The sequence below is a fragment of the Salminus brasiliensis genome, chromosome 7 (assembly GCF_030463535.1).
Source record: "Salminus brasiliensis chromosome 7, fSalBra1.hap2, whole genome shotgun sequence".
Lineage (NCBI taxonomy): Eukaryota > Metazoa > Chordata > Actinopteri > Characiformes > Bryconidae > Salminus > Salminus brasiliensis.
In genome coordinates this window covers 29,100,132-29,126,307 of record NC_132884.1, presented here as the reverse complement: position 1 = coordinate 29,126,307, position 26,176 = coordinate 29,100,132, and the positions used below count along the sequence as shown (strand labels likewise).

General features: G+C 39.0%; 1 protein-coding gene across 6 annotated transcripts in view; it reads right to left on the bottom strand.

The window, feature by feature from the left end:
* Window positions 1-26,176, bottom strand: part of itpr1a (inositol 1,4,5-trisphosphate receptor, type 1a) — a 45,836-nt gene that overhangs the window by 8,111 nt on the left and 11,549 nt on the right. For 2 of the 6 annotated variants that reach the window (XM_072684471.1, XM_072684477.1), the window contains exons 4-49: window positions 25,737-25,852; window positions 24,632-24,718; window positions 24,372-24,530; window positions 22,777-22,875; window positions 22,561-22,644; window positions 22,279-22,425; window positions 22,055-22,150; window positions 21,110-21,154; window positions 20,609-20,763; window positions 20,349-20,448; window positions 20,065-20,225; window positions 19,773-19,914; window positions 19,507-19,665; window positions 19,049-19,221; window positions 18,756-18,875; window positions 18,167-18,361; window positions 16,874-17,125; window positions 16,389-16,530; window positions 16,131-16,278; window positions 15,575-15,765; window positions 14,418-14,544; window positions 14,243-14,297; window positions 13,963-14,128; window positions 13,220-13,390; window positions 12,843-12,920; window positions 12,586-12,723; window positions 12,360-12,485; window positions 12,031-12,231; window positions 10,129-10,244; window positions 9,873-10,008; window positions 9,580-9,705; window positions 9,305-9,433; window positions 9,072-9,192; window positions 8,004-8,188; window positions 7,671-7,819; window positions 6,820-6,931; window positions 6,404-6,439; window positions 5,070-5,117; window positions 4,116-4,245; window positions 3,769-3,941; window positions 2,616-2,799; window positions 2,177-2,430; window positions 798-998; window positions 582-692; window positions 372-467; window positions 128-253 (exon numbers count right to left, since the gene is read on the bottom strand). In XM_072684471.1, coding sequence (XP_072540572.1) covers window positions 128-253; window positions 372-467; window positions 582-692; window positions 798-998; window positions 2,177-2,430; window positions 2,616-2,799; window positions 3,769-3,941; window positions 4,116-4,245; window positions 5,070-5,117; window positions 6,404-6,439; window positions 6,820-6,931; window positions 7,671-7,819; window positions 8,004-8,188; window positions 9,072-9,192; window positions 9,305-9,433; window positions 9,580-9,705; window positions 9,873-10,008; window positions 10,129-10,244; window positions 12,031-12,231; window positions 12,360-12,485; window positions 12,586-12,723; window positions 12,843-12,920; window positions 13,220-13,390; window positions 13,963-14,128; window positions 14,243-14,297; window positions 14,418-14,544; window positions 15,575-15,765; window positions 16,131-16,278; window positions 16,389-16,530; window positions 16,874-17,125; window positions 18,167-18,361; window positions 18,756-18,875; window positions 19,049-19,221; window positions 19,507-19,665; window positions 19,773-19,914; window positions 20,065-20,225; window positions 20,349-20,448; window positions 20,609-20,763; window positions 21,110-21,154; window positions 22,055-22,150; window positions 22,279-22,425; window positions 22,561-22,644; window positions 22,777-22,875; window positions 24,372-24,530; window positions 24,632-24,718; window positions 25,737-25,852 — 6,266 coding nt within the window. The remainder of the gene's footprint in view (window positions 1-127; window positions 254-371; window positions 468-581; window positions 693-797; window positions 999-2,176; window positions 2,431-2,615; window positions 2,800-3,768; window positions 3,942-4,115; window positions 4,246-5,069; window positions 5,118-6,403; window positions 6,440-6,819; window positions 6,932-7,670; window positions 7,820-8,003; window positions 8,189-9,071; window positions 9,193-9,304; window positions 9,434-9,579; window positions 9,706-9,872; window positions 10,009-10,128; window positions 10,245-12,030; window positions 12,232-12,359; window positions 12,486-12,585; window positions 12,724-12,842; window positions 12,921-13,219; window positions 13,391-13,962; window positions 14,129-14,242; window positions 14,298-14,417; window positions 14,545-15,574; window positions 15,766-16,130; window positions 16,279-16,388; window positions 16,531-16,873; window positions 17,126-18,166; window positions 18,362-18,755; window positions 18,876-19,048; window positions 19,222-19,506; window positions 19,666-19,772; window positions 19,915-20,064; window positions 20,226-20,348; window positions 20,449-20,608; window positions 20,764-21,109; window positions 21,155-22,054; window positions 22,151-22,278; window positions 22,426-22,560; window positions 22,645-22,776; window positions 22,876-24,371; window positions 24,531-24,631; window positions 24,719-25,736; window positions 25,853-26,176) is intronic. The other 4 variants (XM_072684472.1, XM_072684475.1, XM_072684474.1 and 1 more) reach the window with 4 other exon arrangements.

Here is a 26,176-nt window from a genome sequence, read left to right as displayed (position 1 = left end):
TGTTACAGTGCTGTCATCTTGGTCTAAGGCAAGAACGCTGGTGTATGTGATTTGGTTGTATAACTGATTTGACCTATAGAGAACACAGAAATACAATCAAATATGTTCTGTGTGTGTGTCTGTGTACCTGATGAGCAAGAATATAGATATTGTGCCCAACATTGCGTGGTGAGGCAGCATGGTCCTCTCCGTTCTCCTCATCATCATCAAAGTCAGCCTCCCCCTGCTGAAAGGCCTTCTTTATCACCTCCACCTAATGCACAAACACACAGGCTTTTCATACACACATGTTCTCCATACAAGCTTGATTCAAATTACCTTACTATAAAAAATGCTACATACATAGGGGAAACAAAAGGCACATCACTCACTAGCTCTTTGGGCCTCATGTTGTACAGAATCCTCTCTGCATTCTCACTGTCATGGCGACTCTCCATAATGGCCAACAGCAGTTTGGAGGCATTATTCTGACAACATAGCAAGTAAAATGTTACAGGGCAACTGATCATGAATTCCAAAGCCAGCAAACAGAAATGGCATAATACTAGATCTAAATCTCTTCAGCTGCTTAAACAAGCTACCTTTAGTTCCAACACCAAGTCCATCCTCTTTCTGCCAAGTGGATTGATGTCATTCAGAATCAGAGCAATGATGATGTCTATACCATTAGATTCATGAGTGGCAATGCAATTCTGCAGAAACACAAACCAGCGTACATTTAATGAAAAACAACACCAGTTGCTTGTGTGTACCTTGTCTATAAGGATGCACGATAAAGACATACTGAGTGTGTGTACCTGGTTGTCATGGCAGGGTCCCTGGCAGTACTCTGTAAGGCTTTCTATAGTCTGGTTAATGAGAGCAACGTTGTGTTGGTTAATATAAAGGCCCAGCAGGCCCAGGCCTCCTGTTGTGCTGCCACAGATACAGTCCAGAAACTGCAGCGTCTCACACACCAGGTTATAGTTGTTCTTATTGTTTTGGCAGCGCAGAAAATTCTGTGTGGAGAAAAATAAAATAATTGTTGTACAAAAAATATGACTGTCAAAAATAATGTGTTAATTAGCAACACACTTCTTGTACAATTACACTATACACTACATGGATAAAAGTATTGGTGCACCAGCTTATTCATCATTTCTTCCATAATTAAGGGTTTTAGAAAAAGAGTTTTTGTTGGAATAACTGTCCAGGGAAGGCTTTCTACTAGATAACTGGAGCATTGATGTGAGAAATTGATTGCATTCAGCGAAAAGGACGACTGCATTCAGGAACATCCTGTCCCCACAGCAACAAGCGGGGTCAAGATGTTGGATGATAACCACCCCACCTCATCCACAACTCACCAAAACATCCCATAAACATTTGGATGGAACATCATCATTCCAGAGAACACAGTTCCACTGCTCCACAGCTCAATGCTCAATGCTCGGGGTTGTATACCCTCTAGCCCAGGCCTGGCATTAGACATGGTGCCAACGGGTTCATGTTTTTTTTGGCAGTACTTCTCTACATGGACTAGAACATATAGTCTATCTGTGACAAATGTTAGATTTACATGTACACAAAAGCTTATTTCCTCTTAGCGAGACTATGAATCCAGACGAAAACAGGGTGTTTACAAGTTTTTTATAGAAGAACTAGTTAATTTAGAGTCCCGTTCACCTTCCCACCAGCACAATCTGACTGTTGTCACTGTCCAAAAAACATATCTCAACATATGTTATTTATCATTTAAATTCAGCAAGGAGTTCTTAACATTGTATAAGCATTTCATGACAAAAGGGCTGATAGAAATGCTCTAAGGAACTACTAGGAAAATCTTTTCCCATGTATGTACATTAAAAGAAGAGTTTTTGCCTCCTTACCCCAGGGAATTTGTTTAAGGTAAATGTAGCCACTAAAACCAGTTAGAACTATTTATCTCAGCAGTTTACCATTTACCATTAAAAGATAACATAACATTAGAATAAATACAAAAAAAATATAAGAAACATGTCAGTAAGGCTGGTTAGAAATACAGTTACAGTAAAAAAAACATAAGCTTGGTTTCTGACTTCTCTGTGAACCAGCAGCTCACCTGGTTTACTTTAATGAGGGATTCATTAGATAAACTAGGCAATGCATGGTAATTGTAAATACTGAGCCTCCTTTTTTCACATACACACACACACACCTGTAGGTCTCTGTTGTGGTTTTCACACAGTAGCTGTAAGAAGCGTAGAATTGGCTCCATGATGAGAATGACAGGACTCATCTCCCCTTGCTCTGCTCCTTTGTCTCCCCCTCCTCTGTCTCCGTCTGCATGACCGTAAGCCTCTTCGGGATCAGCATCGCGACGGTACGAGCCAAACGCCTTCTTTGTCACCACTGACGCCTCCAACAGCTGCTCACGTGCATCGTCAGTGACCATCACTACTGAATCTTTTTCTGAACATTATGACAATATTTCAGCAATACATATTTCAAGAATAATTCAATACAGTTTAGGTAATTTTCACTGTCATCACAGTTCTGGATCATGTGTCCTGGTGTATTTAGGCATCACAATCCTATAACATAGCACAGCTAATCAATTTCATCATCTGTTATAGATAATGACGCACACAGCTGACCTCTCCGGCGCTGAGGTGTATCCCGCTCTGAACCATTATCGTCGCGACGCTTGTTACCGAGATCACTGGTGTTGACAGTGACTGTGGCTTTGATCTCTAGTTGTGCAGCTTTCATTCGGTCATAAAAAACCCGAAAGAACTTTTCCGACTTTTTATCCTCTGTCAAACGTTTAAAAAAGGACCGCTGCAACAAAACAGACAGAAAGATGAAACATGACAAATATACTGACTACTATAATTCATTAACAAAGGGACAAAAGTATTGGGGCACCTTCTCATTCATTGTTTCTTCTGAAATCAAGAGTATTAAAAATATGTATCCTGCTTTTGTTGAAGTAACTGTCTCTACAGCAGAGGAAGGTGTTCCTACTAGATTTGGAGTCACAGCTGTAAGGATTTAATTGCATTCAGCAACAAGAGCATTAGTGTAGTTGGGATGTTGGACGATTACCATCCCACCACATCACCAACTCCCTAACTCATCCCAAAAGGTTTTATATCCCTAGCCTGGTCCTGGCATTAGGCATGGTGCCAATAAATTCATGTTTATCTGCGCCATGAATCTGCTCCATTATCTATTGTCAATTCTATTATCATTGTCCTATTCTATTGCCAATACTTCTGTACAGGTAATATACAAGCTGTGTGCATTTGCACATCTATGTCAGCAATGGGTGCAACTTAAAGTAGCTGAATGCATTCATTAGAAGAAGTGTCCACAAGTATTTGGACATATAGTGTATCACTACTGCTATCACTTGATTTCAAGAATTATGAGAATGAAAAATTCTCATGAATGAATGATGATAATATTAAATGATAATAAATATACAGTAATTACCTATTTTCATTCATTTTGTCAAGTTATCTGTCTTTGACAGATCTGTCTGTGTTCAGTATTCCAAACATAGCTGTGTAATGAATTAAAGTTACACTTTCTTTTAACAGGTTCTGTATTCCCTTCATGTCTATTGCATAAGAATAGTTTCTCTTTCTACAAAATACCTCCACTTATTTCAAGGAGACAAACATACAATAGTAGTTAATATGACACCATGGCAGTGATAACTGTGACTTCTAGGGGTTAAGCAAGTGCTAAATTCTGATCCATACACACAGACGTGGCAGAGAAACAGTCTGAGTTTGTTCTGACCTGTATGGTTGTGTTGCCACCCTCCAGAAGGGCAATGGCTAATAGGATGCTTTCATGAAAGACACGGTCACTGTTTGTGTTCATGATGAGGTCGATGACCAGGTCAGACGCCCCTTCGCGATCTAAGTGACACTGGACCTCCGTTAGAGACATTTCAGCCCGACTCAGAGCACCTAATCAGCACACAAGACACACATCACACACGCAAACAGCATATTGTTAATGTAAATGGTACATAGGATGCTGTCAAATGTTTTAGCAAGAAAGTAAAAATTCTGGTGACTAATTAAAAACTGTAAACAATACTAGTAATAAAGGGTTATTGAACTATTCCTCCATGCACTCACCTGACTGGTTCTTGTTTGGACTTACAGGTGTAAGGGCAGAGTTAGTGAAGGCTGTCAGACTGTCTCTCCGCCCACCACTCCTAAAGTTACCATAGTAACGGTTCACCAGCAACTGTCTGAGAGCCTCTCCCTGTAATAGTACATTTATCAGATATGTAGAGGAGCAGTGTTTGTGTCTGTTTTTTATGATTTATGTATGGACATACACTATATGTCCAAATGTTTGTGGACAAAAGGTTAAGTACTTAAGGTTAAGTACTTTAATTGCTGACACAGATGTGCATATGCACATACACAGCTTGTCTAGTTCTGGTAGAGAAGTACTGCCAATACAATGGCGCTCTCTGGAGCAAATACACAAGATCCTACTGGTACCATGTCTAATGCCAGGCCAGGGCTAGATGGGTATAATGCTTCCCAGCATTATACTGTGGAGCAGTGGAACTGTGTTCCCTAGAATGATTGTGCTCCATCCAATACTTCACTCGTCACAATACCACCATAGACGAGATAGTTACTCTAACAAAAGCAGGATAAACTATTTTAATACCCATGATTTTGAGAAAAAATATGCATTAACAGGTGTCCCAATACTTTTGTCCATATAGTGTATGCAAACCCCAACACAAAATGATGTTGTTTTTAATATAGAAAAAATATATAATAAATTAATTAATTTAGCTTAAGCGTAAATTCACTTTTAAAGTAATTTTCTCTCTCATTTACGTCTACAACAGGGTTACTTTAATTTAATTGAGCATAACAGATCCATACAAGCCCCCAAATCTTGGTCTGTGTTTATTTAACTAAGTTGCTATTTCATGCTTACACATGTACATTTGTTTCTTTCTGAGCAAACACATGTGTACATTGTTCTGATTAAATCAGTGTGTGTGGTTAGTGCAGTGTTGCGTTGATTCCAGAGGTCAGGGGTCAGGGGTCAGGATGACCTACCCTCCTCTGATCCTCCTGCTGTTTTGGTGGCAGACTCACATCCACCTCCTGAGTGAGTGAGCAGAGCAACAACAGAACACTAACACAGAGTTAGTCATTATCACCATGCAGTAGCACATAACATACATACACAGCATCATGCAGCACACTGTAACAATTCAAACTGTGATGGGACTGTAGCAATGATTGTCTGCAGTATGCAATTTGTTCTTAATCACATTAATTCAAGTTCAAATGCATTTATTGGAAAGATGTGAAAAGTGCAGGGTAAGATAAGCATGCTGAGAATGAGAGGATTTCCAAACAAAGTCACTGCAGCTGATGCTATACTGCTTTCCACTAGCACAGGAAATTACTCCAAAAACAAGGGAACATTACCACAATAATAACGTAATTCACTATTGCACAAAAAAGCCCCACATGTACACTGTAAAAAAATACTCAGGTGAACTTAAAATGATTTGGGAATCAACTATTAGGGTTGTAAATATTTAAAACATGCTATATTCTATTTAATTAACTTAACATTTGTCCATGAGTTTAATTAACTTGTTAGGCTTTAACTGACACAGTGGTCAGACAGGTCACAGGTCATGTGCTGAAACTCAACTGATCTGAAACTCAAATGATCCCTAAAAAGCAGGGGAAGAATATTAAGAGGTACCACAGTGCTACACAAGTTATCACATTTCTAAAAATGTCATTACCAAATAGCAGTAAATCAAGCCAAGATCTGGAAGATTAAGAAAACTCCCAGAACTGACTGTATACTGGCCAGAGAGGCAAACACTGTCGCCTTAGGGCAGAAAAAGTTGAACTGTGACCTCATCATAATGGTCAACATCTTAATATCTGTATAAGCTAGATGAAGCTTAGATTTTATATTAAGTATTTATATTAATTATTTTGTATTATGTTAAGTAACTTTTACAGATTTTTTATACAGTTTGCTGAGAGGGAAATTTAGTGCCTTCAAGAGACATTAAGCTTAAAAAAGTGTTCAGCTAGTCACCTTAAACTTAAAAGTTTACCTGTTTAAATTTCTACAGTGTATTTCTGTGCTACAAAGCACTCAACATTCAGCTACACCAGAACATTACACAAGAACACAAGGACCAGCAACAAAAATAGATTTTATAAAAAAAATATTTTATCGTTTTTTTTTAAACATTACTCCCAAAAACCTTCATATCCTAACAGTTACACATGGCTGGAGATAGCCAGGAGCTCCGGCACTCTACAAATACCGTTCTAGAGAGAAGGAAGGAAGAGAGAGAGGAAAGACCACAAAATGGAGAAGAGAAGATAGGTTGAATGAGAAAGCAGAGAACAACCTTAGACACATCCATCTCATCATCAAATGTCATGAGCTGAAAAAGAGGAGTGAAGGTTGGATTAGCAGGTGAGTGCGCACATGTCAAATAAAACCAGTGATTAATTAGAGACCTACGGTTAAACAGAAACCTAAAAAGGAATAAACATGCAACTATCAAACCCATACAATAAACACATATTAAGGTGATCTGAGAGAACATTCAATTAAAGTTAAAAGCATGAGTGCACATGCACTAAGTGCAAGGAAAAAGGGGACAAGCTAGTGACACCATGACAACAGCACAGTAGTGCTTTAGTCAAGCTCCTGGCATTTACTAACATTTGAAGGTGTATGCTCTGGACAACCTACTCCTTCCCTGACCTACAATCTGACTTTTTTTTTGACATTTTTACTAGCCTGTTCCTCTCATGTTACCTTCTCTCCATATCCTCTGTCTTTGGTCATCATTTCCCGGAGGGTCTGTAGAACCTTAATGCACAAGCGCTCTTCATTCTCTTCCAACAGCTGCTTTGTGTGTTTTATCAACCTGTAGAGAAAACGATGGAGACAATATTTCAGCACCCCAGGTGGCTCAAGAAGTTGCTTGAGAGAGTACAAATCTAAAATATGCAATTAAATATTTTAAGACTTTATGGTCACTGCATAACTGTGTTACACTACATAAACAAATGTTTGTGGACACCCCTTCTAATGAATGCATTAAAATGAATTATACCCATTGCTGACGCAGATGTGCAAATGCACATGCACAGCTTGTCTAGCCCCTGTAGAGAAGTATTCCTAATAGAATATGACTCTCTGGAGCAGATAAACATGCCTAATGCCAAGTGTGGGCTAGAGGGGTATAATGCCCCAGAGCATTGAGCTGTGGAGCAGTGGAACTGTCTTCTCTGGAATGATGGTGCTTCATTCAATACCTTATTAGTCGGAAGAAACAATAAGTGAGTGTCCTAATACTTTTGTCCATAGAGTGTATTTCATAGCTTATATGTTTTTACTATTGTGCATAAATGTGAAAGTGGAAAAAGAATAAATAAAGTAAACATAAAGTATATATTCAAGCCAGTATTTATATATGGTACTGAATGAACAATATAAACCAGATCAGTGTGTTGACATGGGAATAGTGATTTGGGGTTTAACACATTAGTGCCAACACAAAAGTGGCAAATTTACAATACGAAGGGTTAAAGTCTCTGAATGTAACACTGACAAAATGCAAGGCTTGATACGGGTAGTGTGTTGGACAGGTTGTGAATGCCTACTTGCAGATGAAACCTCCGCTCTCACACTTCCGATGAGCCTCAGTGTGCTCGGGGAAGAGCAGCTCTGGACGATGGAGAACATCCACCAACACAGACAACTCAGCCTGCACCAGAGGCCTCAACCGTTCCTCTAATGCTGAAACTATGTCCTACACAAGAACAAGCACATGGACACACACTTACAGTAGGTACTGACAATAAGAATAACACAAACCCTGCTAAAATCTCTGACCCTAATAAAGCATGGACTTGTGAAGCTGAAATATCATTGATCATTTTCAGAAAAAACTAAAACACAAGCAAAAATGTCATGTTTTATGGTCACCCCCTCACCTGCAGTCTCTCAATGATATTACGGTAGTCGCGGGAAGCGGTTAGCACAGAATCTCTCCGTGTGGCGTTGCGGGCAGACAGTCTCCAGCTTAAAGCTGTTTTCTGCACAATGTTGTTGGACTTTATGAACAAATTATTCACTTGACAGTCTAGATCCACTGGGATGGCAATGGCCCGGCCTTTAGCTGTATAGCAGATACACACAGAACACAGCTTTAGAAACTTTCTGCAGTAATCAATTATTATTAGTAGTAATACTGCTGTTTTGAAAAAATCAGTGATAAAGAAACGTGGCGACAAGAAATTACAAGTAGTTACTGCTCCCTTGTATAAACCAGTAAGGGTAAGCACAGATAATATATATTGATGTCTTTGCTCACAACTTCACTGTTTTTATTTGTGTTTCTCAACTGTTTAGACCATGTTAAGGGTTCCAGGACCTTTCCAAGATAAAGTCCATGTCATTACAACATACATACAATGAGCATATTAAATGCCTCTTTGTAAAATTGAATTTACACATGTGGTGCAATTTGAGGTCACATCGACCAGCACTATGTTTAATAGATTAAATAGTTGCTTACATCCTCATTTTTTAAAACATGTATGTTTGTGAAATTGGGAGAAAATGACATGCAGCTAGACTCAATATAGCTGACTGATGCTAGCTAGCAAGGTGTTGTATCTGGTGTATCCAGTGTATGTGTCTGTTCACATTCACAGAGACTAGGGCGACAGTGGCTAAAACATGCAATCTCATTGGCTGAATAAGTTTTCTCACTAATATGTACAACATGGGCAATTTTTTTCAATTTCTAGTAGATTCATTATTTTCCAGGAGTTTTCATGACTGGAAAACAGTATTTACATTTCCATGTTTTCCAGATTTTCCAGAAAGCATGGAAACCCTGTATATTCTCTATTGCATCTACTTCATACATATAAACAAAATATTTCTATTCTATTCCAGCATCAATGAGAGTAAGCATAATGTCAGTAAACGAACCAAAAGACCTTTTCATCTTTAAAGGCATTGGACAGACTTCTGCATTAAAGATGAGCTCTTACCCACGTCACTCAGCACCTTTATGCAGCCCTCCACACTGCCCTTCTGACCCGGGAGCATCCAGTTACAGTGGTACACACGAAACACTCCCTGCAGAAGCTGCACAAACACTGGCTGACGGGTCTGAGAAAGACAGAGAGATGAACAAATACCGTGCATATGTTACAGAAAACAATATGTATTGTTGACAACACTTTTCACAGTGTTTTTGGTTAGTTGCTGTGATTGCTGTCACCTGCAGGCTGGTGCTCTGGTCAGAGAATGGTGAGCTGAAAAAGGTTGTGACGATGCTCATGATGGTCTCAGTCACATAGCGCTCCAGAACTGTGTCTGCATGCTTACGGTCACTCGTGTTGTTACATACCTGCAGAAATCACACAATCAACAACAGTCTATGTGACATGACAGCGAAGGAGGATTATTTACAGGCACAATAAGTTCACTGTGCCAGCACTAGATGAGGTATCAGCTTTTGGAAAACCAGCAATTACACAGGACAGGGCTTCTTACCCTGCATATGTCTACTAGGAAGTCATCGAACAGCTTCCACATATGATTACTGGTGTAGATCTCCTTCATCTCCACCTCTGTATCTACATAGCAGTGATTCAGGAAGTTCACGTACGCCATCTTCACCTGATAAAGACAGGCCCACTCTTTAAAGCTTTCATTTTCCTTACAGACATTGTTATACACACACTCACGTTTTACTGCACTCATAACGGACCCTTCACTGACTCACTTTACATTCCTGTCGTTTACAACCCTATAACATTTCTGTCTTTTACAGCACACACACACACCTCAGGGATGCAGTCTTCATGGGTGACCACACGCACAATGTCATCAAGCGGGAGAAGAGAGTTGCACTTTATCTCAGTGTAGACATTCTTACCCTCCGTGCACACGGCCAGCAACTCCACCAGGTGGATATGATACCTGGAGGAGAAAAATACACACATAGGTAGAACACATAAAATCACGACAGGCCCACCAACACAGTAAACTGCTGAAAGGCGTGCATTAAACAAATACACACAGACACACACATACACACACCTGAGAGCACTGTTCTCATCTAGGCGCTCCCTCTCAAGACGCATCATCTGTACCAATGTCTGGAATGATGCACGGTCATTGTAGAACACAAGGACATCTTCACCTGCAGTCACCAGCTTCTCACATACACACACAGACAGACACACACTGCAGTTCAGTGAAGGAAGGTCACATTCTTTACATTTTCCATTCACAAATCTTATAATAAGCACTGCTTATTTTATGATATAGCTTACTTTCCATTACAACAAAACGAATGCCTACAAAATGTTCTGGTTCTGAAGCAAACTGATTTTACTGACCTAGATTAAGACCAATCCTAGATTTCTAATGACATTTCATCACTGGTATTGCACTGGTATTTAGTGAAAGACTAGGCTTAATCCATGTCCAGTAAATTGGCCAACCATATATTTGATATGTATCTGGTACTTCATATATTCTATAACACACAAATAGGATTGCAAAAGCATGCACAGTCATATGATTTTGGCCATTCTTAGTCAAACGTTTAGTAAAACTAAGTATACACTCCCCTCCAGAGAACACACTTCTGCACAGTTGATTAATTATTTGATTTATTTTTTTTTTAAGTTTTTAAAGGATATGATACATTAATATGTTATATTTTTATTGGTTCATGATGTCAATTTCAGCAATTAGGATTTGTTGAGGCTTACCAAACGTTGCATTAGACTGTATACACCCACACACACACCCATGCACTGCACTATTATACAACACACCGAGCTGTATATAGAATGTGTAGAATGTGCTAAGCAATAAAAATTCCAAACCGGTAACAGTGCACACGATACCAAACATGGTGGCCAGGATTACAGAGCGCAAGTAATAAAACTGACTTGTAAAACTGATTTGTATGTATTAGAAGCAAAAGTGTTTACAATTTTGTTTTTCCCCCAAACAATACAGTTCATGACCAACAGCCCACAGCAGCTGCTACATTCCTTCAACAGTTTGTTTTACACAGATAACTGAACATCATTTCATTGTACAGGTTTCTCATTGCTGAACCACAGCTTCATTGTAAGCATATTGCTGCTTCCTTTTTTTATTTTTCCACTTTTCCAATTTATGTCTACCCTTTTATATGTTATTATTTTATGTATTCAAATAATTGCTCTTTGGGTGTAACTAGGACCTTGGGATCACAATTTTGTTCCACCCCATGTACAAATGACAATAAAGTCTCCTGTGTCCTGTTTCCTGTATAATGTCATAGAGCTAGCAGGGATGCTTCGTATTGCCATTGCTCTACACTATGTACATACATGACTATGTTGTCAAGCATGACTCAAACACCATCAATTTTCTCAGTAAACAATGGGGAGCCTCATAACTGATGAGAACGAGAAACTGTAGGTGGTAGGTAAAACACCTCACAGAACAGTGCTTTGTCAACGATTGAGAGATGATTAGAAGAGGCAAGAGACAGAACAGCATAATTTACTGAGTATTTTAAGTTGTTCTTTGATGTTTACATTTTATGGAAATTACATAAAGTAAAGCTCTGCTGGTTGACAGCAAATAGAATTTGCATGTCATAGCATAGTTTTAGCACTGTAGCAAAACCACTGCTATTCGCAAGCTGAAGTGATAGCTTTAAGACTTACTGCCACTCATTTCTCAAGTTTAATAAATATAGCTGGTGCTTCCCATCTGATGTGCGTTGTATGTAAATAAAGTTTTCTATTTTAGGGCCCTTTTAGGAGTTTGAGAGAAAGAAAGGATAAAGTATAAAACTGTGCACAATGTAAAACAATAACTCCATGATAAAGTCAATAACTGGAAACAATTTAAGTTGACTTGTGTGCTCTGATAAATAAATAATAACAACAGATATTACCCCCCCCACACACACACACACACACAAAAACCAACCTCAGCCATGACAATGTCCTGACATTTCTTGATGAACTTGTTCTCAGCTTTGACAATGGTCTGCAGGAATTTAAGGTAGTGGACGCTGCGGCCATGCGTCTCAATACAGTGAACAAAATGCTGCACTACTCTCTCATTAATCTCACTGCACAACTGAAAATTATTCATGAAGATATGCTGCATGGTCACTGCTTCCAAAATCTAATGGACACAGAAAAAGATAGAAAAGAGAGAGAGAAAACCACTATACATTAGATATCCAATTTTCAATATCCTATTTTGTTTTAATTAATGTGTTTGTATTTGTGGGTGGTGGTGTAAAAGCTTACTCCAGGATTGAGGAACAAGTTGATATGTTTATGAAGCAGTGCTTGGTTCTGCTGATTCCCAGCACAGAAATTCTGAAGGAACTGATGAGCCAGTGTCATAATCTCCTGCATCCAGACATCCTCTCCCTTACACAAACATACACATAGACATGCACAAAAGCAACACAACAAAGTGACAAAAAGGTACAATTTCTAAACAACACGAACCACCACCAACTACACCTACTTTTTCATAAGGGATCTGCAGCAGTTCCAGGACCACTGAGTGAGCTCCCATGTTTCTGAGTAGACGCTGCTGCTGCTTCTTGTTTTTCCTGCCAGAAAGACACTCCATCACACACAGCTTGCTCAGTCTCAGAAGAATCTGCAATCATACACATATACACACACACCACAAAAATACATACATGGCTCTGCATACATCTTTATACAGCTTAGGACTATAAAAATGATTATAGCTACATAGAGAATACAAAGTCTAACCTCCTTCACGAGGCGGTAGTTGGAGCTGCTGGTGCTCTCTACTTTGGGTTTGTCTAATCCATCAGAAATGGAGTCACTCTGTTAAATAGAAAATAAATACATTCCCAAACATTCTGGGTTAGTTTGCTTTTAAGACATCTCCCATAGATTAACCTGCACAATGAAAGAGACCTTAATTTGTGCAATAAAATACCCCTACTATAACATAAAGATGTAGATATGTGAGCTTGGAATAAAGCTTTGGGCTTTATTTATAAAGCACCAGAAATTATACCAAATTCATTGTGCAGGAGTCCATGAAACTAAGTTAAGTCTAGCATTTAGATAACCGAATAACTACATCATAACCAGAGAACTGTAGTGCACTACATACAGACCTTATGATGCGTTTCTGTGGCAATGCCTTCTCCTGTGTGAAGCCCCGAGTCCGTCCCCTGCCTCTTATACACCCACAGCTCAGACTTTTCCACAATAGACCTCAACTGGTCCAGATCCGCCTTTATCTGCTTGTAGTTCTCCACATCCTGACTGGTCACCAGGAGCTGCACCTACACAACACACAACAGCTTACATGGCACAAAGATCCTATTGTGAATTATTTTGTAACAATTTGGTTTAGCAGATCTTGTGGAGTCCCACAGGGATCTATTTTGGGGCCAAAGAACTGATGTCAATTGTGGCAATAATGTAGTTATAAGAGTGGCAAAGCATGGGATTATATACAGGATATAACAAGTTAAGGTACATTCAATTTGCATTGAGTTTTCCATTTAAAAACAGTGGTTGGAACCTGAATCCAAGAACTACTAGAGGGGTATGAAATGCTTTTTGTCAGTAGACTGTAATGTTGATTATGAGTGCCTTTTTACTTCTAAGGGCTCACATTTGATTGCACATTTTAAATCCACACTTTTAGAAGTGTGTAAATTACATGTGACTTCCAGACTGAGTACTGAACATAGCAGTTACTGACTACTGGAAAAGTCTCAGGATGAATAACTGAACACCAGAATGATTTACAACATTTACAACAACTGAATCTTAAAACTCAGATTCTGGTGTTAAGTCTGTAAGTGTCTGTGTGTGTGTGTGTGTGTGTGTGTGAAAGTGTTTAAGATACCTGTTTAAAGGCCTGCAGAACCTCTTGACGCTGACTAAAGTGTCTGAAAAGCAAGTGCAAGGCTTTGGACACTAGTGGAGGATAGTCATGCATGGTCAGGTGGAGAAGAACCCTTAAAAACGTCCGACCACCATGGTCATCCAGATCCAAAGGGGTATTCTCCTCACTAGACACACACACGTACAAATATACAAGAGTAAGATTATACATTACACTGATAGGTATACACATGCACACCAGGTATATGGTGTATGATAATCCATAAAAACATAGATCTTACCTTCCACCAAAAATTCCCTCTGCCTGCTCCTCAATGTGTTCAAAGTCAAGTGCACCTGAGCAACACAAGAGCTTATATACACATATATACCCACACACACTGATATCCACTCAAGTATAACCACATATAGACATATCCCCTCACTAAACACCAATGTACATACACTGTGTCTTACCTTGAACGCTAGTGTGTGAATCTGGGTTAATAGAGGGTTCAGCTTGAGAGTTACTCTCATCAAATTCTCTCTTAAAGATACTCAGCAGACAGGATATCCGGTAATCCAGCCGCACATTGAGTATGAACTGCAGATGCAAATAAACATGTGTGAAACTTAAAAAAAGAGAAATGCGCAAATAATGTCTACAGTTCTCAATTGATAAATTGATAGAATAATACCACCAAAAAACTTGGTGGCTGCAGCTATCGTATCAGTAGAGCTTGGCAATATGATGATATTTTTTCGGATTGTGATGAATGTTGTTATTGTGAAAACAAAATGCTTTTCTAAGCATATCGAGGATTTTGTTAGTGCTTAATAAACACTGATCAGCTGCAGGTTTCATTACAGACAATGTAATTAGACTGGTTTAATTAGATGATGTTCAGCAGATGTTGAATAAAAATCACTGTACGAGAGAGTATCTAAATAGTAGTTTATAAGAATCTGTTGCTACTGATGACAGTCTGTGATTATATGTATCGTGATAAATATCGGGTATCGCTAAAGAAGTCAAATATTGTCATATAGTATTTTTACCATATCGCCCAGCCCTACCTATCAGCATACAATCAGTGCTAATCAGTGCTTAGTAATGCAGTAATGGAGCTACTCCAGTTAAAATGTGTGGAAAGTCTTTTTCCTATAGTCACCTTTTTGATGTTCAGCGTGGTGCTGTCTATTTAAAATTGCAGTGTTTTTGCATGTGACTTACATAACAGAAGTAATAAAAATGACATGTTAAAGAACTAATGCATATTAAAGGCCAATGCTCTGCACTCCAAAAAGAGTTACCAATTCTAATAAAAGAAGTGAAAGTGCTACTTGGAAAAATACAGCAACAAATGAGCAACTAAAAATACAGATAAAAATATTTGGTAAAGCAAACAATATCAACACAGAAATGTCAAGCCATTTTGATTTGATTTGAATTTTCAGCCAATTTCAGTACTTAACACAAAATGCATGTTTGCTCTGAGTGAACAGCATTAGTGGCAGATTTCACAAAAATGGTAAAAACCTCCAATATTTCCTCTTAACATTACAATAAATCTAAGTCGTAATGTGTCATCTGAATTTAAAACTCTGTATGTTGAGAACCACGGTGTGTATACCTGCAGTATCTCTATTATCTTGAGTTTGGTGTCCATGACAAGAATATCTTGTTTCTGAGGTTCTGCTTGAGCTTTGACTGAATCTCTGTCTGGAGTGGCACGTGATGTTGGCGGCAGGAAACCACCTCCCCTTAGCACCACTTGTGTCATCAGCTCCCCTACGCCATGAATAGAGCGCATCACGTTGCTGCCTGCACAAACACAGGAAGAAACAGGTGGAATTAACTACACCCTTAAGTTCAGTGTTTCTACACTTGGAAACGCACTGTCCTCTCCAGGTTCAATCCACAACACCTAAACCAATTAACAAAGGACTTGATTATCAGTTGATGATCAGGTCTGATTAGGTAGGCAACAGTTGAAACATGTTGTGGTATGAAACATCCAACAAACCTCCAGACAATGTCTCAGCATTTTTGAGAGATTTTGCAAGTTTGAGGCTATTTGAAAATTCAGACTCTAATATTTCTTATATTGTTGTATGTATGCCTTTCATTACAGGGTTTTGGCTGTGTCTTACTGTTCACTGTCTGAATAGCTGAATGTAGCTTCTAACCTTTGCCAGGCTCTCGGTCCAGTTTGACAGGGAAGGAGGCACTGATATGCACACAGTCCAGAATGGCCAGAAGGATCTTAGTCAGCCTCAGCAAGTCACTGAAGTTATAGAAGCCAAAGTAGATCAGATTCCTCGCCAAGTTCACCACCTGTAAGAAAGAGCACAGAGAAGGGTGCAATATTAGCTACAGCTTGTCCAGTGGTGCTTGCTGTCATGTCCATGTTTAGGAGGATAAAGTAAGTAGGTATGAAGATGCACCTCAAAGGTGAGTTTATTTTTCTCCTTGTCTGAAAAAGGAAAACTTTGGCACACAACGTCCCGCAGATAGTTCTCTACAAACTCCATTGTCTGGGAAAACTTCTCCTTCACCTCGTCGCGTGACGTCCCATCATTGTCATAACTGATAGAAAAAGCACAGAAATGCATACATAAATTACATAGAAAAAACATATATAGATACAGTGTCTTGGAAAAGTATTTAACACTCAGATCATCAGATGAGTTTGGATTTAAAGCACATTTCATACATAAAGGTCATGCAAAGTGCTTTACATTAAGATAAAAGAAAAAACAAAAAATAAAAAACAAAATAAAACAGAAAATAAGATTAAAAACTGAGAAAAGAAAAAAGAATAAAAACTTTAACCTGAATGTAAACCTTCAGTTTAATAAGGTCAAGTGTGGCTAACAACATGACATGTATTTAAAGGTTAATATAACCAGCAGTTGGATGTGTCACTCACTCATCAATGGAGATCTGGGAGGGGATTTCAGACCAGAGCCGTGCATATTTGACGGGCGTCACCTGTTCCTGGGGGTCACGGTCCACATGCATGTGCAGCATCATGCGGCAGAAAGAGGCTCGGAGGTCAAAGGGCAAATCTTCATCTGACATACAGCGTAATATCAGATCCACATCCAGCTGAGCTGAGATTTTATTGATGGCCAAATACTGCCGGTCCAGGCACATTCGAGCAAACAGATTCAACTGGTACCTGACCGAGAAAATCACACCATGTAGTGCCTGATCATAGAGAATTATATGTTGGCTCATAAGAAAATGGCAGAACTGGCAGTTCTGTTTTGCCTGTAATACACTATTTGTCATGGACACCAACAAATACATTTTTAGCCTGCCCACCTTGAATGATTCATATCTAGTACATTTATCTGATATCTTATATATTTTGGTATCTAATACACTATAGCCACATATTATATACTGTATACATCAAACAAATTATATATACAGCAAAACAACATGAGCTTGTATATAAAAACACTGTTAATACACTATGTGCGCATCAGTATTGTGACACCTGCTCATTCATTGCTTCTTCTGAAATCAAAAAAAGAGTTTATCCTCATTTAGCCGTAGTAACTGTCTCTATTGTTAAGAGAAGGTTTTCTACTAAATATCTGCTGTGAGGATTTGATTGCATTCAGCAACAAGAGTGTTAGTGAGGTAAGGATGTTAGATGATCACCCCACCTCAGCTCATCCCCAATTCCCAATTTATCACAAAAGTATAGAATGGAGCACCATCATTCTGCAGAGCACAGTTCCACTGCTCCACATCTTAAGCCCACCTGACATTGGGCATAGTGCCAATAGATTAATGTTGATCTGTTTCAGATAGACCTAATCTATTGTCACAACTTATTTACAGGTACTAGAAATGTGTGTTTGTGTGTGCATTTACACATCTGTGTCAGTAATGGCTGCAACGTAAAGCAGCTGAACTCCAACACTGTATAACTCAGCAACTGTACAAATGTGTTCACTTCCACTTGCAGCTCACCTGATTCATTCACAAAGGAATGATAAGATAAACTAACCATTAGGTGGTAGCTCTAAATACTGGGCTTCCTTGCGAATAGCCAATATAAAATAATGTATTTATTGTAATGTAACATTGTTTGAACAAATAAATACATCCTTTCTGCCCAGATACTTATATATCTCATTTTCTCTTAAATTGTGCCCAATATTAATGTATGAGGTCTGGTGAATTTATGTGCGTGTTTCATGTGTACCTGTAATAACTGATCACTTCCTGGTCCTCAGTGTGTCCCTCTTTAGCATCCTGGGCAAGCTCTCTGATGCTTTTGCTCTTCACCTCACAGCTGCTGTCCTTCCAGAACAACCATACTTCCTCTTCATCTTCCTCTTCATCCTCTGCACTCTCTCCAAGCACTGCTCCTGCCACCTCAAACCGTGACAGTACTAGCCTAATTCACACACACACACACACAATGTATTATCACAGAGAAACACACAGAATGTATAATTAGCTCATTATCAAATATATAATAACCTCAATCACTAATAGAATAATAATAAACACTCTACATGGTAGACTATCTACATGGAATCAGCTTCCATGTAGATAGTCTACCATGTAGATTTATGTGTATTGTTTGTACTGTTTGTGACAAAAATCTTTTTTTAGCTTTGGTTGATCAAGTGTTATTATAGCATTAAGAGACTGTGATACTTATTGTAGACTAGTAGCTTGGTCATTTTGCCATCTTTTGTATTTTTGTACATGTATTAAGATATTAGACTTGACAGAGCCTTGCTAAAGCTATCTGCTTGTCATTTTGTAGTGCTCTTGTGTCATACTTTGTTTCAATAAGAATATCTCCATTGGCGGGATCCAGTACAGCAGTACAGATGAGCTCCTGGGTCACAGGAATGGATTTGTTCATTGATACACACAGATCAGACAAGTAGTCCAGGAACCTACACACAGACAAATAAAATGTACACACAAGCGTTGTCTTTCAATATTAATGTCTTCAGTTCTCAATCTCAAATCTCACACTCTCTCACTGTCACACACACCATCAATAAACACAATAAATGATATGGCAAGAAGTATGAATTTAAAAACATCTATGAAGATGTACACCCACCTAGGCTCTCTGTTCTTGCGGACCAGGCTTACAAAAGTGTCAATCTCTGCAGCGGTGATGTGTTTTTCCAGCAGCTTGCGGTTGTTGTGTAGCAGGGCTGTAATGGTGTCCTCTGCCAGCACGTCATAGCCAATCTGCTTCTGCATGAAGCGGAACTGCTTTGCTATGTACTCCTACACACACACACACACACACACACACACACACACACACACACACAGAAAGCTTAGTAAAGCTGTATCTTCTCTGCTATATTGTCCCAGTGGCTTTAGTTTCAATCATTTTTATAATCTCTGTAGCCAATTATTTTTTTCTAAAGCCTATTTTTTATGTTAAGACCTAAAGGCTGAAATCTGAGCATTTTTGAATATAAATAAAAATATATATAATTTTTCAAGTTTAAACTCAGCTACAGTATGACCAGCCATTGCGCTACTGTTACGCAATAGTGATAGCACCTGGTTTTTCCGGTAGTCTTGCTGTGAATGGCGCAGAACTCGGTAGCAGAGTCTGCAGATGTGCCGAAAGGGGGCATGCCGCTGGTCAGCCAGCTCCTCCAATCTCAACATGGGACCATCTCCACTATCAGTGAAAGGAGCCTGCAGCAACTTGAAGATCTAATCATTTACAGCAAAGAGACACAAGGGATGACCGAACAGAATAAAGACATTAGAAAGGCATCTTGAAGTACGACATGTGTGAGACAATGTAAGACAACATGTACCTGTTTGAGTATGTTTTGCTCTCTCATGAGCTTCTGGCGCTCTCTGTTAGGTTTATTCACTGTGATCTCCAGTACGTCCTGAGCACTGTTAGGGATATCCACCACAAAATACACCAGGTCCTCCAGCAGCTTAGTCACTGCTCTGTGAATATGTTAAAATAAAAAAATAAAAAATAAACACTAAGTGTGTAGAATGCACAATATATATATACTTTAGAGTGGATAAAATGGATCCAATGAAAGATGAATGTACAGGTATATAAAATAATGTAGATTCAGGTGGACTCTTTACCTCCTCTCATTCTGGGTGATAGTACCCTTTTCCAGTTTGCCAGCAATGGAGGCCAGAACTTTACTTGCATCATTAGCAAAGTCCAAATCTCGGACCTCTGCTGGAGACACTGGAACTATTGCAAAGGCTTCTTTATCCTCCTTTAGTGGAGACGTTCCTATCTGTGTGTGTTTAAGGAGGGAGGCAATAATGAAGAGAAGCAAATATGTAAACAGCAAAAATAAATAAATAAATGTGAAACAAAAAAAAAATACATATGTCATATTACGTGCATTCTAACTCACTCTGAGCATGACTGGTTTCTCTTCCTCTTTGTCTATGGGGTGGTTTGTACTATGGACCCAGGTGTTTGTGCACAGGTGTCTAAGCCTGACATAGGAATTCCTAACACATACAGACATTGCACAGTTAGTAATTACACAAATGAGAGTAGTTATCCAGCTCAAATAAATTAAACTACCAACAAACACGCATCAATAAATGGCAATTTTCCTAAAACCACCCTATTTTCCTCTCCGTAAATGGTGTGATTTGTATATCCTACCTGGGCACAAGTGAGTCACCCCCTCTCAGAGTAGTAGGGTCCAGCTCGAATATAGACGAGATGTCATTGCCATCAGGAACAGACACCAGTGTGTACATGACTTTATCCTGTGGATTCCGTGCACGTGCTCGTATTACTTCATGTTCAGAGTCCAGCTATAATATGCCACAGCAATACACTTAAGTCTTAACAGATGGCTGCATTTTAACATACAGAGGTATGTCTCACAATACAAATAGCTATTATATACTGTTTATTTCTAGTATGTCCTCCACATTGGACATATTACACATTGAATAGAATAAGCTATACTACATAGTGCATACTCAGTTCATCATGTACTGAGTAAAATCTTTATAAATGAAATATGTACATCCAACTGTACAACTAGTCAGAAAATGAAGTACGAAAGCAAAGAATAATTTCCACTATAGATTCAGCAAAAGGACTGCAGGTATATAGGGTCTATACAAAAGTACACACATACAAACACGCACTCACCGAAGAACGGGACTCCAGGCATTCTTCTTCATAGTCCGGGTTTACCTGGTAATGGAGATAGAAAGTTGACAGAGTTATACATGTATAATTAAATTTCAAAGTAAGTTTTGTTTTGTTTTCTACAGGCCCCCTTGTGGCCACTTAGCTGACTAAAGGGTGAATTTATGTTTGTGTGTGTGTATACATACATACATATATATAGTATACATATATATTTATATATATATAAATATATTCATATATATATATATATATATATATATATATATATATATATATATATATACTTCATATATATATATATATACTTCATATATATATATATATATATATATATATATATATATATATATAACCTGCAAACTTTAACATGTTTTTACCTTTATTTAACCTTTCTCACCAAGTCTGGCCCTAACTTTCTCCCTTAGGTCACTCTCTTTACAGAGCCTAGTGATGTATTAGCGTTTTTATTTAGCGATGTAAACGTTGTTGAAGCACTTTCTCATTTTCTGTTTCCAAGCTTCATCATGTTTGAGGCTAAACTTCTTTCTAAAATTCCTCTCGCCAGTTTGTTGTTAGACATGCCACACATTTATTTTTCCGCCCAAACATTTCTCAGGGACATGCTAGCTAGCATTTAACTTGTGATGAATCAAAATTAATCTAGGAATATCGCTGTGATGCTTTTAAAATAAAAACTCACGTTATCCACAGTAAAGCAGTAAGTTATCAGTAAATTGCAGAAATGGCCCCTAATTGCCTGCAGAAGGAGGTTAACAGCAAAGCTAATTTTTAAGATTTATTATTCTGCAACTACTGTTAATTATTTATTAACAATTTTGAAAGTAATACTGAGGAATTAAAGTGTGAACCAACCTACATGCTCCTTGGTTTTAAGAGGTTAATGAGTGTGTTTAAATATTCTGTTTCTAGGTTACTTTTCACCTCTGCAGCAAGGTAATGTCCAGTTGCCAGGTGTTTGAACCTGAACAGACTGTTCCAGTAGCCTGCTCCTCCTCTACAGGGGTCATGCTGAACAACCTGCAAAATACACACAAGCATATACACAGCTGCTGTATTTCCCAAGGAAATCGTATCAACATGCACATGAACAATCTTTACTAGCCCACGTGCCAAACACACACATGCATCCACACATCCGCACTGACCTCCACTTCCCAAAGTGCTTTGCTGCTGGTCGCTGAAGTTGCAGACTGGCGTCCAGTGGTGCGCAGGAAAACATACTGCTTCTTCCGGTGGTCATCGCACGTCAGAAACTTCTCCTGTTCCGCATGGAACAACCTTACCACGTCCCCCTAACACACATAAACACGCACAGACATATTTACACATGTCTTATGCTCTTGTTTTGCTGCAGATTAGGAGGGAATAAATGGAAAATCTCTCCAGTCTATCTAAAAATCTGGCGTTAGGATGCATGTTCAACTCACGCCTTTCAGAACAACCTCCTGATTGTCACTCCATTTCATGAACAGGACAATTTTCCAACTGGTGCTGCAGTTCACTGAGTTCACCTGTCAGATAAAAAGCAGAGCAAAAGAAAAATGAGGGAAAGTGGCATAGGCAAGAGAAGGTAACAGAATGAGCTGTGGGTGGGACATGTGTGTGTGTATGTGTGTGTGTGCGCCTGTGTGTGTATACATTACCTCATTGCATCCTGGGTTATCTACTAACTGATGGCCGCTTGCATGAAGCGGCTGTCCAGCATTCACAGGATTTAACACAACCTTATCTCCTATGACAACCTGAAACACAAACACACACACACACACACACTCTCATTTCTAGGGTTTTCACTTTTTCTAGGAAACATTTTCTATGACTTTCATATATATGACTTGCTACCTGACATAAAGGAAGACAGGTGGCAATCTGGATAGAAAGTTATGAACACGGCAAAAGCTTGCACATATAGGTAACACTTTAAAGAATCTATGTCTCATTCATTAGTGATAAACATGTGCATAAACAGTGCCTCACAACCTCATTCTTAAAATTTGTACACTGTAAAGTGTTTGTACCTGTGGACATCATTAGCTTAAATATGTAATAAACACTTAGAGGACATGTGACAATTTAACTTTTTCTCCAATTCTCAATTTTTTTTACATTAGTACCCATGGCTTTTCCTATAGGTGGAGAGTGTCATTCACTGCAGTGAAGTCTAATTGTGCTTCTTGCTTTTTCCCTCGTGGCACAAGCTGAGAGAAACAGAACCGTCACTGAAAGTGAATGAAGCATGTAGACTAAAGTGGTAGTGTAATATCACAGGACTCTATACAAAAGCAGTGTTATGCATTTCTCACCAGTGTTACCCTGCCTGCTTCCCTAAAGATACAGAGTGCAGAACCTGCCATGCTGAGCAGGTAGTAAAAGGGTTTTTAGGGAATAGCAGGAGTGGTCCACATCATTTTAATAGTTATTGTGAGCGGAGATGCATTTTTTTCCAATTATTTCCAACAGATGAGACACTGAGTGTATTTTTGCTGTCCAATTTTGTGTAGCTGTATTCCATATGTCATGAGCATTTTTTTCTGTGATGAACCACCAGATCAGGCAGTACCAAGGCGGATTAATGGTTCTAGCTGATGAGAACCCTGAACTGTATGATTTCGCAGACTAATATTATTGTGACAAAAACAAATGCGGATTTGCTGTGCTAGTGGCACCACACTTAATAGTTAACAGCAGATTGTTTTTTTCTGGTAAAAAAAAAACACAGGGTGACAACAGGAAGACAAGCAGGTGGAAACACTTTAAAAAAACAAGCACCCAGAAAAAAAAATAGGAAAAAAAAACATTTAGGAAAAAAATAATTGAGGTGCTCCCAAGTGGCCGGTTCAATTCTCACAGATGGCTGGCGACCTCAGAGATCTCACTCCCGCCCCCCGTCACTAAATGCTTTGCTAGCTGACAGTTAACATTCTCCTTCAAACATTCAGCTGTCCAATTATGTTACATAGTAGAACCTTACTAATAGCACATCCTAGCTTTCACCTTCCCAGCACTGGCGGCATCATGTGATAGTGGAGCCCTAGGTACTGGGTGGGAATGTTAATCTCCCTTTTCAAGGTAGATTTCAAGGTAGAAGTATTCAGTTTAGTCCAGCTGCCCAAACTCTTCTGATTCCAGTCATGTGATAATAGCCAAGCTGATTGAGGGTGTTTAAGTAATAAAATATCCATGAACATTTCCAGCTTGAGTCAGAGTGAATATACTCACACTCTTGTACAATACTCACACTGTCTCCTATTGAGCGCAGTTTGTAGAAGGGCTGAATGTAGAACCAGGAGCCTTCATTTCCAGCAGCATCCAGAGTCACACGCATCGCATTCTTCTCCAACAGAGCCGGCAGACGCTTATTTACGGTCAAGTACTTATTGCTCTTCAGGTGGAGTAACTATGCACACACACACAAACACACAAAATGATTGATATGGTTGATGGTGTATGGTATTACAGGTATTTAGCTTGTGTTTGTCAAAGAGAGAAACGTTTTACCTGGATGACATTTCCATACTGAATGACAGTTCCCAGCAACTTCTTGTTTTCTGATTCATTCTGTTTCTTCTCCAGATCAGCAGCATGCTGGAAGAGAAGGAATGAGAATGAATTCTAAAGATAGTGAGACTGATCCACAAACAAATGGATTTTATTACAAATAAGAACGGAAAATACTATGCTTGTAGGACCTGGAGCCATTTTAACTAGCACTTATCATTATAAATCCACAAAATCAACTTTTAAATCAACAATCCCTGCCTTTTCATAAACAAACAGAGCTATACACACACAGCCAAACACACAAGCACACACAAACACACCAGCACACGTCAATAGCTCTTGGCCCTATTACATGATCACAAATCCCTTATATAAGGCCCCTCAGACATATCTGTAAAGAGGACTAACCACATGCCAAAGTACTGTGGTTTGAAATATTGCCATACAAGGTCATAATGTTTTTCTGCATCACATCAACACAACACAACCATGTTACACAATTCCGTCAGATTTTTCAGGTGTGCTTTCATGCTGTGAGTCTCCTGTTCTACCACATCCCAAAAGTGTTCAACTGGATTCAGATCTTGTGATTGGGAAGGACACTGAAGAACACTGAATTCACTATCATGCTCTGTGACATTGTGCATTACTATGCTGGATGTAACCATTAGAACAGGGGTGGGCAACTCTGGTCCTGGAGGATTCCTGCACAGGTTTGTGCTTTTCTTGCTCAAGCACACCTGATTCAACTCATCTGTTAACCGCTAGGTTTAGTAGGCCTGGATGGAATCTACATGTCAACAATACTTAAATAGGCTGTGGCATTCATGCAATGACTGACTTGTATTAATAGACCCAAAGTGTTCCTATTCCCCACACTGTACTACCACCTCCACCAGCCTGGAGCAGAAATCACGACTGATCAGACCAGGCTACATTTTTCCAGTCTACAACTTGCTAGTAAAGTGAAGCCTCAGCTTTCTGTTCTTTGCTGAAACACATACATCTGGCAGAATCTTCTGCTGTTGTAGCCCATCGTCATGAAAACTGGACATTATGAACACACACACACACACACATACACATACAAACACACACTCACATGTAGTTTGTTGAGCAAGACAGTGTCAGTGGTGCTGGTTCCTCCAGGTTTGGCAGCTTTCCAAAACTGCTTCTGTGCTGAATATCTGTTCATGGGACATAGTCTGAAGAGACAGTCTGGGGAACAGAACGAGGAAGAGAGCACAATATAAACCACAATGCTCCTGCTGAAACAGAGAGGTGTGTATTTGAGCACCCAGTAAAACTACTGTTTAGTCACGTCCTGCAGGTTCAAGCTTCAGCAAGGCAATGTGCTGGAATGGACCTGCAACAGTGCATCTGACATTGTATGCGTGGTCAAATGGAAGTGATCTCATTACTAACCTGGAAATGAATTTAGATGTCATTTCAAGCTAAATTTATTCTAAATGTAAATGAAAGGTCGGTGTGTTTGTACAGTGGATGTTTTTTTTTTTTTTTTAACAGATTGGATGGTGTTTT